Source organism: Bufo bufo, chromosome 8 (genome assembly GCF_905171765.1).
Source record: "Bufo bufo chromosome 8, aBufBuf1.1, whole genome shotgun sequence".
Classification (NCBI taxonomy): domain Eukaryota; kingdom Metazoa; phylum Chordata; class Amphibia; order Anura; family Bufonidae; genus Bufo; species Bufo bufo.
This window is the reverse complement of record NC_053396.1, coordinates 230,288,788-230,303,916: the sequence shown is the minus strand read 5'-3', so window position 1 is coordinate 230,303,916 and position 15,129 is coordinate 230,288,788. Positions and strand designations below refer to the sequence as shown.

The following is a 15,129-nucleotide window of genomic DNA, read 5'->3' as shown; positions in this document are numbered from 1 at the left end:
TGTGATAGATCTGGTGCAGGACTAGACCCCGGTATCAGGAGGTAATGTATCATCAGCCGGGGCCCCGGGGATAGATCTGGTGCAGGACTAGACCCCGGTATAAGGAGGTAATGTATCATCAGCCGGGGCCCCTGTGATAGATCTGGTGCAGGTCTAGACCCCGGTATAAGGAGGTAATGTATCATCAGCCGGGGCCCCTGTGATAGATCTGGTGCAGGACTAGACCCCGGTATAAGGAGGTAATGTATCATCAGCCGGGGCCCCTGTGATAGATCTGGTGCAGGTCTAGACCCCGGTATAAGGAGGTAATGTATCATCAGCCGGGGCCCCTGTGATAGATCTGGTGCAGGACTAGACCCCGGTATCAGGAGGTAATGTATCATCAGCCGGGGCCCCTGTGATAGATCTGGTGCAGGACTAGACCCCGGTATAAGGAGGTAATGTATCATCAGCCGGGGCCCCTGTGATAGATCTGGTGCAGGACTAGACCCCGGTATCAGGAGGTAATGTATCATCAGCCGGGGCCCCTGTGATAGATCTGGTGCAGGACTAGACCCCGGTATCAGGAGGTAATGTATCATCAGCCGGGGCCCCTGTGATAGATCTGGTGCAGGACTAGACCTCGGTATCAGGAGGTAATGTATCATCAGCCGGGGCCCCGGGGATAGATCTGGTGCAGGACTAGACCCCGGTATAAGGAGGTAATGTATCATCAGCCGGGGCCCCTGTGATAGATCTGGTGCAGGACTAGACCCCGGTATAAGGAGGTAATGTATCATCAGCCGGGGGCCCCTGTGATAGATCTGGTGCAGGTCTAGACCCCGGTATAAGGAGGTAATGTATCATCAGCCGGGGCCCCGGGGATAGATCTGGTGCAGGACTAGACCCCGGTATCAGGAGGTAATGTATCATCAGCCGGGGCCCCTGTGATAGATCTGGTGCAGGACTAGACCCCGGTATAAGGAGGTAATGTATCATCAGCCGGGGGCCCCTGTGATAGATCTGGTGCAGGTCTAGACCCCGGTATAAGGAGGTAATGTATCATCAGCCGGGGCCCCTGTGATAGATCTGGTGCAGGACTAGACCCCGGTATAAGGAGGTAATGTATCATCAGCCGGGGCCCTGGGGATAGATCTGGTGCAGGACTAGACCCCGGTATCAGGAGGTAATGTATCATCAGCCGGGGGCCCCTGTGATAGATCTGGTGCAGGTCTAGACCCTGGTATAAGGAGGTAATGCATCATCAGCCGGGGCCCCTGTGATAGATCTGGTGCAGGTCTAGACCCCGGTATAAGGAGGTAATGTATCATCAGCCGGGGCCCCTGTGATAGATCTGGTGCAGGACTAGACCCCGGTATAAGGAGGTAATGTATCATCAGCCGGGGCCCCTGTGATAGATCTGGTGCAGGTCTAGACCCCGGTATAAGGAGGTAATGTATCATCAGCCGGGGCCCCTGTGATAGATCTGGTGCAGGTCTAGACCCCGGTATAAGGAGGTAATGTATCATCAGCCGGGGCCCCTGTGATAGATCTGGTGCAGGACTAGAACCCGGTATAAGGAGGTAATGTATCATCAGCCGGGGCCCCTGTGATAGATCTGGTGCAGGTCTAGACCCCGGTATAAGGAGGTAATGTATCATCAGCCGGGGCCCCTGTGATAGATCTGGTGCAGGACTAGACCCCGGTATCAGGAGGTAATGTATCATCAGCCGGGGCCCCTGTGATAGATCTGGTGCAGGTCTAGACCCCGGTATAAGGAGGTAATGTATCATCAGCCGGGGCCCCTGTGATAGATCTGGTGCAGGACTAGACCCCGGTATCAGGAGGTAATGTATCATCAGCCGGGGCCCCTGTGATAGATCTGGTGCAGGACTAGACCCCGGTATCAGGAGGTAATGTATCATCAGCCGGGGCCCCTGTGATAGATCTGGTGCAGGACTAGACCTCGGTATCAGGAGGTAATGTATCATCAGCCGGGGCCCCGGGGATAGATCTGGTGCAGGACTAGACCCCGGTATAAGGAGGTAATGTATCATCAGCCGGGGCCCCTGTGATAGATCTGGTGCAGGACTAGACCCCGGTATAAGGAGGTAATGTATCATCAGCCGGGTCCCCGGGGATAGATCTGGTGCAGGACTAGACCCCGGTATCAGGAGGTAATGTATCATCAGCCGGGGCCCCTGTGATAGATCTGGTGCAGGACTAGACCCCGGTATAAGGAGGTAATGTATCATCAGCCGGGGGCCCCTGTGATAGATCTGGTGCAGGTCTAGACCCCGGTATAAGGAGGTAATGTATCATCAGCCGGGGCCCCTGTGATAGATCTGGTGCAGGACTAGACCCCGGTATAAGGAGGTAATGTATCATCAGCCGGGGCCCCGGGGATAGATCTGGTGCAGGACTAGACCCCGGTATAAGGAGGTAATGTATCATCAGCCGGGGCCCCTGTGATAGATCTGGTGCAGGACTAGACCCCGGTATAAGGAGGTAATGTATCATCAGCCGGGGCCCCTGTGATAGATCTGGTGCAGGACTAGACCCCGGTATAAGGAGGTAATGTATCATCAGCCGGGGCCCCTGTGATAGATCTGGTGCAGGACTAGACCCCGGTATCAGGAGGTAATGTATCATCAGCCGGGGGCCCCTGTGATAGATCTGGTGCAGGTCTAGACCCTGGTATAAGGAGGTAATGCATCATCAGCCGGGGCCCCTGTGATAGATCTGGTGCAGGTCTAGACCCCGGTATAAGGAGGTAATGTATCATCAGCCGGGGCCCCTGTGATAGATCTGGTGCAGGACTAGACCCCGGTATAAGGAGGTAATGTATCATCAGCCGGGGCCCCTGTGATAGATCTGGTGCAGGTCTAGACCCCGGTATAAGGAGGTAATGTATCATCAGCCGGGGCCCCTGTGATAGATCTGGTGCAGGTCTAGACCCCGGTATAAGGAGGTAATGTATCATCAGCCGGGGCCCCTGTGATAGATCTGGTGCAGGTCTAGACCCCGGTATAAGGAGGTAATGTATCATCAGCCGGGGCCCCTGTGATAGATCTGGCGCAGGACTAGACCCCGGTATAAGGAGGTAATGTATCATCAGCCGGGGCCCCTGTGATAGATCTGGCGCAGGACTAACCATGCTGACTGCAGTGCACCCCACAAGTGCTGGAGGGGGGGCTTCATAGAGCGGTGGTCCCACAGATGCTCAATTGGTTTCCATGGAGGACATAGGACACATAATGACCAACCATAACTATAACCAGTAAATAAGACACCAAACACTTAGTTGGATAAAATAGGCCGTGTTGCTTTATTATGGGGTAACTTAAATGTAATGAACCAGTGAATCTTTAATAAAACCATGAACCAAGGTCAATTAATAGACCAATGACAACCAATGACAACCAAGCCCACCCAGCATAGCTGGATGACTTTTTCCCCCTAATAAGCAACACGACGGAAAAAAGGGAAGGGAGGGCGAGGCTCAGGTCCGGATCTTCTTAACACTGCAGCAGCTGATAGCGATGTCCCGTCTTTTATTCTTACAGCGATCCAAGCTACAGGACAGCTCCTCCAATCAGCTGATGAAGATTTTCCCGCCGCTTGAGCACTGGCCAATCATCTTCTAGCCATCTGACAGCTGTCAATATCCAACATCTGACAGGACCAGCTGGATCCGGATAAAACCAGGTAAGACCTGTCAACATAAGAGAGGGGGAAGGGGGGGAGAAACAGCAACACTGAAACTGCCAGACCAGAACATTAAAACCACCTGACAGGAAAAGTGCCCATGTCCCCATGTGTCCCCCAAGCTATCCGCTCTGGGGGGCCCCTGCATTCTGGGGATTTACTCTAATTCTGACACTGCCAGGAAAACTGAAGCCTTTTCTGCTGATGCAGCTTAGTTATCAGAGGTGCAGGGACCCCCCGTCTGCTCCGGAGACCCTTACGCCATAGGGTTCACACTACTGTTGTGTTACTCACTCGTCTGGTAGTCCCTGGGTCATTTTGGCGGTGAGCTGCGCTCTGTAGTGTGGCGGTCCGCCATCACACACCTTCATAGCTGACGTTCACCTCTCACATCAATAGCATCTGAGGCTACCGCCACCCGGGCCTGAAAGCCAATAATCATCCCTCCTGCAACTGATATATTAACCCTTTTAGCCCGACAGCACCGAGGGATATGTGTGCAGACAGCCTATCACACATTATATACCCACCGAGGGATATGTGTGCAGACAGCCTATCACACCCCTTATATACCCACCGAGGGATATGTGTGCAGACAGCCTTCACACCCCTTATATACCCACTGAGGGATATGTGTGCAGACAGCCTATCACACCTTATATACCCACAAGGGATATGTGTGTAGACAGCCTATCACACCTTATATACCCACCGAGGGATATGTGTGCAGACAGCCTATCACACCCCTTATATACCCACCGAGGGATATGTGTGCAGACAGCCTTCACACCTTATATACCCACCGAGGGATATGTGTGCAGACAGCCTATCACACCTTATATACCCCCCGAGGGATATGTGTGCAGACAGCCTATCACACCTTATATACCCACCGAGGGATATGTGTGCAGACAGCCTATCACACATTATATACCCACCGAGGGATATGTGTGCAGACAGCCTATCACACCTTATATACCCACAAGGGATATGTGTGCAGAAAGCCTATCACACCCCTTATATACCCACCGAGGGATATGTGTGCAGACAGCCTATCACACCTTATATACCCACCGAGGGATATGTGTGCAGACAGCCTATCACACCTTATACACCCACCGAGGGATATGTGTACAGACAGCCTATCACACCTTATATAACCACAAGGGATATGTGTGCAGAAAGCCTATCACACCCCTTATATACCCACCGAGGGATATGTGTGCAGACAGCCTATCACACCTTATACACCCACCGAAGGATATGTGTGCAGACAGCCTATCACACACCTTATATACCCACCGAGGGATATGTGTGCAGACAGCCTATCACACCTTATATACCCTCCGAGGGATATGTGTGCAGACAGCCTATCACACCTTATACACCCACCGAGGGATATGTGTGCAGACAGCCTATCACACCTTATATACCCACAAGGGATATGTGTGCAGAAAGCCTATCACACCCCTTATATACCCACCGAGGGATATGTGTGCAGACAGCCTTCACACCTTATATACCCACCGAGGGATATGTGTGCAGACAGCCTATCACACCTTATATACCCTCCGAGGGATATGTGTGCAGACAGCCTATCACACCTTATATACCCCCCGAGGGATATGTGTGCAGACAGCCTATCACACCTTATATACCCACCGAAGGATATGTGTGCAGACAGTCTATCACACCTTATATACCCACCGAGGGATATGTGTGCAGACAGCCTATCACACCTTATATACCCACCGAGGGATATGTGTGCAGACAGCCTATCACACCTTATATACCCACCGAGGGATATGTGTGCAGACAGCCTATCACACCTTATATACCCACCGAGGGATATGTGTGCAGACAGCCTATCACACCTTATATACCCTCCGAGGGATATGTGTGCAGACAGCCTATCACACCTTATATACCCCCCGAGGGATATGTGTGCAGACAGCATATCACACCTTATATACCCACCGAGGGATATGTGTGCAGACAGTCTATCACACCTTATATACCCACCGAGGGATATGTGTGCAGACAGCCTATCACACCTTATATACCCACCGAGGGATATGTGTGCAGACAGCCTATCACACCTTATATACCCCCCGAGGGATATGTGTGCAGACAGCATATCACACCTTATATACCCACCGAGGGATATGTGTGCAGACAGTCTATCACACCTTATATACCCACCGAGGGATATGTATGCAGACAGTCTATCACACCTTATATACCCACCGAGGGATATGTGTGCAGACAGCCTATCACACCTTATATACCCACCGAGGGATATGTGTGCAGACAGCCTATCACACCTTATATACCCCCCGAGGGATATGTGTGCAGACAGCCTATCACACCTTATATACCCACCGAGGGATATGTGTGCAGACAGCCTATCACACCTTATATACCCCCCAAGGGATATGTGTGCAGACAGTCTATCACACCTTATATACCCACCGAGGGATATGTGTGCAGACAGCCTATCACACTTTATATACCCACCGAGGGATATGTATGCAGACAGTCTATCACATCTTATATACCCACCGAGGGATATGTGTGCAGACAGCCTATCACACCTTATATACCCACCGAGGGATATGTGTGCAGACAGCCTATCACACCTTATATACCCACCGAGGGATATGTGTGCCGACAGCCTATCACACCTTATATACCCCCCGAGGGATATGTGTGCAGACAGCCTATCACACCTTATATACCCCCCGAGGGATATGTGTGCAGACAGCCTATCACACCTTATATACCCCCTGAGGGATATGTGTGCACTCAGCCTATCACACCTTATATACCCCCCGAGGGATATGTGTGCAGACAGCCTATCACTCCTTATATACCCCCCGAGGGATATGTGTGCACTCAGCCTATCACACCTTATATACCCCCCGAGGGATATGTGTGCACTCAGCCTATCACACCTTATATACCCCCCGAGGGATATGTGTGCACTCAGCCTATCACACCTTATATACCCCCCGAGGGATATGTGTGCACTCAGCCTATCACACCTTATATACCCCCCGAGGGATATGTGTGCAGACATCCTATCCCACCTTATATACCCCCCGAGGGATATGTGTGCAGACATCCTATCACACCTTATATACCCACCGAGGAATATGTGTGCAGACAGCCTATCACACCTTTTATACCCCCCGAGGGATATGTGTGCAGACAGCCTATCACACCTTATATACCCCCCGAGGGATATGTGTGCAGACAGCCTATCACACCTTATATACCCCCCGAGGGATATGTGTGCAGACAGCCTATCACACCTTATATACCCCCCGAGGGATATGTGTGCAGACAGCCTATCACACCTTATATACCCCCCGAGGGATATGTGTGCAGACAGCCTATCACACCTTATATACCCACCGAGCCAGCTAAGCACACGTGGCTTCTTTTGTATCTATAGCGCCCATAGTTGTATCCCTATAGTGCTCTTCCACTGCCGCCAGTAATGGCCCCCAGTCTTCACTCACATGTATCGGGGGCCCGGCCCTGTCACTGTACTTCAGGCCTTCAGCTTCGCCCAGTCATTTAATTTGTGACTAATTATAGTAGTGCAGCGCTGGGGCCTGATAGATGCATGTGATATAGGTGGGTGCTCTGACGGGGCCCGGCCTGAAGTACAGTGACAGTGCCGGCCCCCAATACATGTGGGGCCCCCCTCCCCCCGCCTGCTGTGGTCGCACCCTCAATTGTTTCGCCACAGGTGTATAATATAACAGACACTGACACAGAAGGGGGTGACAGTCACAACTTTACTGAGCTCAGAACTGAACATGCAACATAATGTAGTAATGAGAACAGGGACCGATCCTGAGGCCTCACAGCACCGCGCAGACCAGGCGCTTGTCACGGAAAGGGTTCTCCACAGACGGAACCGGAGAGACCAGCGGATCCGAGAGACAGTGCGACTGACAGAAGGAGAGCATGTCCGACACCACCACCGACACCTGAGAGACACCAAGAGGGTTACACAGTATTATATCAGTGACGTCATCAGCAGGGGGCGGGGCTGTGACTACCTCTCAGACAGGATATACAGGCAGGTTGTCAGCAGTAATAGATGTTCCTGTAGTATAAGGTGTGGATCTCATGTCTGATCACAGGTCATTATATCAGTGATGTCATCAGCAGGGGGCGGGGCTGTGACTACCTCTCAGACAGGATATACAGGCAGGTTGTCAGCAGTAATAGATGTTCCTGTAGTATAAAGTATGGATCTCATGTCTGATCACATGTCATTATATCAGTGATGTCATCAGCAGGGGGCGGGGCTGTGACTACCTCTCAGACAGGATATACAGGCAGGTTGTCAGCAGTAATAGATGTTCCTGTAGTATAAGGTGTGTGATCTCATGTCTGATCACATGTCATTATATCAGTGATGTCATCAGCAGGGGGCGGGGCTGTGACTACCTCTCAGACAGGATATACAGGCAGGTTGTCAGCAGTAATAGATGTTCCTGTAGTATAAGGTGTGTGATCTCATGTCTGATCACATGTCATTATATCAGTGATGTCATCAGCAGGAGGCGGGGCTGTGACTACCTCTCAGACAGGATATACAGGCAGGTTGTCAGCAGTAATAGATGTTCCTGTAGTATAAGGTGTGTGATCTCATGTCTGATCACATGTCATTATATCAGTGATGTCATCAGCAGGGGGCGGGGCTGTGACTACCCCTCAGACATGGTATACAGGCAGGTTGTCAGCAGTAATAGATGTTCCTGTAGTATAAGGTGTGTGATCTCATGTCTGATCACATGTCAGTATATCAGTGATGTCATCAGCAGGGGCGGGGCTGTGACTACCTCTCAGACAGGATATACAGGCAGGTTGTCAGCAGTAATAGATGTTCCTGTAGTATAAGGTGTGTGATCTCATGTCTGATCACATGTCATTATATCAGTGATGTCATCAGCAGGGGGCGGGGCTGTGACTACCTCTCAGACAGGATATACAGGCAGGTTGTCAGCAGTAATAGATGTTCCTGTAGTATAAGGTGTGTGATCTCATGTCTGATCACATGTCAGTATATAAGTGATGTCATCAGCAGGGGGCGGGGCTGTGACTACCTCTCAGACAGGATATACAGGCAGGTTGTCAGCAGTAATAGAGGTTCCTGTAGTATAAGGTGTGTGATCTCATGTCTGATCACAGGTCATTATATCAGTGATGTCATCAGCAGGGGGCGGGGCTGTGACTACCTCTCAGACAGGATATACAGGCAGGTTGTCAGCAGTAATAGATGTTCCTGTAGTATAAGGTGTGTGATCTCATGTCTGATCACATGTCAGTATATCAGTGATGTCATCAGCAGGGGCGGGGCTGTGACTACCTCTCAGACAGGATATACAGGCAGGTTGTCAGCAGTAATAGATGTTCCTGTAGTATAAGGTGTGTGATCTCATGTCTGATCACATGTCATTATATCAGTGACGTCATCAGCAGGGGGCGGGGCTCTGACTACCTCTCAGACAGGATATACAGGCAGGTTGTCAGCAGTAATAGATGATCCTGTAGTATAAGGTGTGTGATCTCATGTCTGATCACAGGTCATTATATCAGTGATGTCATCAGCAGGGGGCGGGGCTGTGACTACCTCTCAGACAGGATATACAGGCAGGTTGTCAGCAGTAATAGATGTTCCTGTAGTATAAGGTGTGTGATCTCATGTCTGATCACATGTCATTATATCAGTGATGTCATCAGCAGTGGGCGGGGCTGTGACTACCTCTCAGACAGGATATACAGGCAGGTTGTCAGCAGTAATAGATATTCCTGTAGTATAAGGTGTGTGATCTCATGTCTGATCACATGTCATTATATCAGTGATGTCATCAGCAGGGGGCGGGGCTGTGACTACCTCTCAGACAGGATATACAGGCAGGTTGTCAGCAGTAATAGATGTTCCTGTAGTATAAGGTGTGTGATCTCATGTCTGATCACATGTCATTATATCAGTGATGTCATCAGCAGGGGGCGGGGCTGTGACTACCTCTCAGACAGGATATACAGGCAGGTTGTCAGCAGTAATAGATGTTCCTGTAGCATAAGGTGTGGATCTCATGTCTGATCACATGTCATTATATCAGTGATGTCATCAGCAGGGGGCGGGGCTGTGACTACCTCTCAGACAGGATATACAGGCAGGTTGTCAGCAGTAATAGATGTTCCTGTAGTATAAGGTGTGATCTCATGTCTGATCACATGTCATTATATCAGTGATGTCATCAGCAGGGGGCGGGACTGTGACAACCTCTCAGACAGGATATACAGGCAGGTTGTCAGCAGTAATAGATGTTCCTGTAGCATAAGGTGTGGATCTCATGTCTGATCACATGTCATTATATCAGTGATGTCATCAGCAGGGGGCGGGGCTGTGACTACCTCTCAGACAGGATATACAGGCAGGTTGTCAGCAGTAATAGATGTTCCTGTAGTATAAGGTGTGTGATCTCATGTCTGATCACATGTCATTATATCAGTGATGTCATCAGCAGGGGGCGGGGCTGTGACTACCTCTCAGACAGGATATACAGGCAGGTTGTCAGCAGTAATAGATGTTCCTGTAGTATAAGGTGTGTGATCTCATGTCTGATCACATGTCATTATATCAGTGATGTCATCAGCAGGGGGCGGGGCTGTGACAACCTCTCAGACAGGATATACAGGCAGGTTGTCAGCAGTAATAGATGTTCCTGTAGTATAAGGTGTGTGATCTCATGTCTGATCACATGTCATTATATCAGTGATGTCATCAGCAGGGGGCGGGGCTGTGACTACCTCTCAGACAGGATATACAGGCAGGTTGTCAGCAGTAATAGATGTTCCTGTAGTATAAGGTGTGTGATCTCATGTCTGATCACATGTCATTATATCAGTGATGTCATCAGCAGGGGGCGGGGCTGTGACTACCTCTCAGACAGGATATACAGGCAGGTTGTCAGCAGTAATAGATGTTCCTGTAGTATAAGGTGTGTGATCTCATGTCTGATCACAATGTCATTATATCGGTGATGTCATCAGCAGGGGGCGGGGCTGTGACTACCTCTCAGACAGGATATACAGGCAGGTTGTCAGCAGTAATAGATGTTCCTGTAGTATAAGGTGTGTGATCTCATGTCTGATCACATGTCATTATATCAGTGATGTCATCAGCAGGGGGCGGGGCTGTGACTACCTCTCAGACAGGATATACAGGCAGGTTGTCAGCAGTAATAGATGTTCCTGTAGTATAAGGTGTGTGATCTCATGTCTGATCACATGTCATTATATCGGTGATGTCATCAGCAGGGGGCGGGGCTGTGACTACCTCTCAGACAGGATATACAGGCAGGTTGTCAGCAGTAATAGATGTTCCTGTAGTATAAGGTGTGTGATCTCATGTCTGATCACATGTCATTATATCAGTGATGTCATCAGCAGGGGGCGGGGCTGTGACTACCTCTCAGACAGGATATACAGGCAGGTTGTCAGCAGTAATAGATGTTCCTGTAGTATAAGGTGTGTGATCTCATGTCTGATCACATGTCATTATATCAGTGATGTCATCAGCAGGGGGCGGGGCTGTGACTACCTCTCAGACAGGATATACAGGCAGGTTGTCAGCAGTAATAGATGTTCCTGTAGTATAAGGTGTGTGATCTCATGTCTGATCACATGTCATTATATCAGTGATGTCATCAGCAGGGGGCGGGGCTGTGACTACCTCTCAGACAGGATATACAGGCAGGTTGTCAGCAGTAATAGATGTTCCTGTAGTATAAGGTGTGTGATCTCATGTCTGATCACATGTCATTATATCAGTGATGTCATCAGCAGGGGGCGGGGCTGTGACTACCTCTCAGACAGGATATACAGGCAGGTTGTCAGCAGTAATAGATGTTCCTGTAGTATAAGGTGTGATCTCATGTCTGATCACATGTCATTATATCAGTGATGTCATCAGCAGGGGGCGGGGCTGTGACTACCTCTCAGACAGGATATACAGGCAGGTTGTCAGCAGTAATAGATGTTCCTGTAGTATAAGGTGTGTGATCTCATGTCTGATCACATGTCATTATATCAGTGATGTCATCAGCAGGGGGCGGAGCTGTGACAACCTCTCAGACAGGATATACAGGCAGGTTGTCAGCAGTAATAGATGTTCCTGTAGTATAAGGTGTGTGATCTCATGTCTGATCACATGTCATTATATCAGTGATGTCATCAGCAGGGGGCGGGACTGTGACAACCTCTCAGACATGATATACAGGCAGGTTGTCAGCAGTAATAGATGTTCCTGTAGTATAAGGTGTGTGATCTCATGTCTGATCACATGTCATTATATCAGTGATGTCATCAGCAGGGGCGGGGCTGTGACTACCTCTCAGACAGGATATACAGGCAGGTTGTCAGCAGTAATAGATGTTCCTGTAGTATAAGGTGTGTGATCTCATGTCTGATCACATGTCATTATATCAGTGATGTCATCAGCAGGGGGCGGGGCTGTGACTACCTCTTAGACAGGATATACAGGCAGGTTGTCAGCAGTAATAGATGTTCCTGTAGTATAAGGTGTGATCTCATGTCTGATCACATGTCATTATATCAGTGATGTCATCAGCAGGGGGCGGGGCTGTGACTACCTCTCAGACAGGATATACAGGCAGGTTGTCAGCAGTAATAGATGTTCCTGTAGTATAAGGTGTGTGATCTCATGTCTGATCACATGTCATTATATCAGTGATGTCATCAGCAGGGGGCGGGGCTGTGACTACCTCTCAGACAGGATATACAGGCAGGTTGTCAGCAGTAATAGATGTTCCTGTAGTATAAGGTGTGATCTCATGTCTGATCACATGTCATTATATCAGTGATGTCATCAGCAGGGGGCGGGACTGTGACAACCTCTCAGACATGATATACAGGCAGGTTGTCAGCAGTAATAGATGTTCCTGTAGTATAAGGTGTGTGATCTCATGTCTGATCACATGTCATTATATCAGTGATGTCATCAGCAGGGGGCGGGGCTGTGACTACCTCTCAGACAGGATATACAGGCAGGTTGTCAGCAGTAATAGATGATCCTGTAGTATAAGGTGTGTGATCTCATGTCTGATCACATGTCATTATATCAGTGATGTCATCAGCAGGGGGCGGGGCTGTGACAACCTCTCAGACAGGATATACAGGCAGGTTGTCAGCAGTAATAGATGTTCCTGTAGTATAAGGTGTGTGACCTCATGTCTGATCACATGTCATTATATCAGTGATGTCATCAGCAGGGGGCGGGGCTGTGACTACCTCTCAGTCAGGATATACAGGCAGGTTGTCAGCAGTAATAGATGATCCTGTAGTATAAGGTGTGTGATCTCATGTCTGATCACATGTCATTATATCAGTGATGTCATCAGCAGGGGGCGGGGCTGTGACTACCTCTCAGACAGGATATACAGGCAGGTTGTCAGCAGTAATAGATGTTCCTGTAGTATAAGGTGTGTGATCTCATGTCTGATCACATGTCATTATATCAGTGATGTCATCAGCAGGGGGCGGGGCTGTGACTACCTCTCAGACAGGATATACAGGCAGGTTGTCAGCAGTAATAGATGTTCCTGTAGTATAAGGTGTGTGATCTCATGTCTGATCACAATGTCATTATATCGGTGATGTCATCAGCAGGGGGCGGGGCTGTGACTACCTCTCAGACAGGCTATACAGGCAGGTTGTCAGCAGTAATAGATGTTCCTGTAGTATAAGGTGTGTGGATCTCATGTCTGATCACATGTCATTATATCAGTGATGTCATCAGCAGGGGGCGGGGCTGTGACAACCTCTCAGACAGGATATACAGGCAGGTTGTCAGCAGTAATAGATGTTCCTGTAGTATAAGGTGTGTGATCTCATGTCTGATCACAATGTCATTATATCGGTGATGTCATCAGCAGGGGGCGGGGCTGTGACTACCTCTCAGACAGGATATACAGGCAGGTTGTCAGCAGTAATAGATGTTCCTGTAGTATAAGGTGTGTGATCTCATGTCTGATCACATGTCATTATATCAGTGATGTCATCAGCAGGGGGCGGGGCTGTGACTACCTCTCAGACAGGATATACAGGCAGGTTGTCAGCAGTAATAGATGTTCCTGTAGTATAAGGGGTGTGATCTCATGTCTGATCACATGTCATTATATCAGTGATGTCATCAGCAGGGGGCGGGGCTGTGACTACCTCTCAGACAGGATATACAGGCAGGTTGTCAGCAGTAATAGATGTTCCTGTAGTATAAGGTGTGTGATCTCATGTCTGATCACATGTCATTATATCAGTGATGTCATCAGCAGGGGGCGGGGCTGTGACTACCTCTCAGACAGGATATACAGGCAGGTTCTCAGCAGTAATAGATGTTCCTGTAGTATAAGGTGTGTGATCTCATGTCTGATCACATGTCATTATATCAGTGATGTCATCAGCAGGGGGCGGGGTTGTGACTACCTCTCAGACAGGATATACAGGCAGGTTGTCAGCAGTAATAGATGTTCCTGTAGTATAAGGTGTGTGATCTCATGTCTGATCACATGTCATTATATCAGTGATGTCATCAGCAGGGGGCGGGGCTGTGACTACCTCTCAGACAGGATATACAGGCAGGTTGTCAGCAGTAATAGATGTTCCTGTAGTATAAGGTGTGTGATCTCATGTCTGATCACATGTCATTATATCAGTGATGTCATCAGCAGGGGCGGGGCTGTGACTACCTCTCAGACAGGATATACAGGCAGGTTGTCAGCAGTAATAGATGTTCCTGTAGTATAAGGTGTGTGATCTCATGTCTGATCACATGTCATTATATCAGTGATGTCATCAGCAGGGGGCGGGGCTGTGACTACCTCTCAGACAGGATATACAGGCAGGTTGTCAGCAGTAATAGATGTTCCTGTAGTATAAGGTGTGTGATCTCATGTCTGATCACATGTCATTATATCAGTGATGTCATCAGCAGGGGGCGGGGCTGTGACTACCTCTCAGACAGGATACACAGGCAGGTTGTCAGCAGTAATAGATGTTCCTGTAGTATAAGGTGTGTGATCTCATGTCTGATCACATGTCATTATATCAGTGATGTCATCAGCAGGGGGCGGGGCTGTGACTACCTCTCAGACAGGATATACAGGCAGGTTGTCAGCAGTAATAGATGTTCCTGTAGTATAAGGTGTGTGATCTCATGTCTGATCACATGTCATTATATCAGTGATGTCATCAGCAGGGGGCGGGGCTGTGACTACCTCTCAGACAGGATATACAGGCAGGTTGTCAGCAGTAATAGATGTTCCTGTAGTATAAGGTGTGGATCACATGTCTGATCACATGTCAGTATATCAGTGATGTCATCAGCAGGGGGCGGGG

At 49.3% G+C, this 15,129-nt stretch overlaps 1 protein-coding gene across 3 annotated transcripts in view; it reads right to left on the bottom strand.

Annotated features, from left to right (window-relative positions):
• Positions 1-7,481: 7,481 nt before the first annotated feature.
• LOC121009295 (guanine nucleotide-binding protein G(I)/G(S)/G(O) subunit gamma-8-like) overlaps positions 7,482-15,129 on the bottom strand; it is a 48,520-nt gene continuing 40,872 nt past the window's right edge. For all 3 annotated transcript variants that reach the window (XM_040442311.1, XM_040442312.1, XM_040442313.1), the window contains one exon: positions 7,482-7,688. In XM_040442311.1, the coding sequence (XP_040298245.1) occupies positions 7,588-7,688 (101 nt within the window). In that variant the 3' untranslated portion in view covers positions 7,482-7,587. The remainder of the gene's footprint in view (positions 7,689-15,129) is intronic.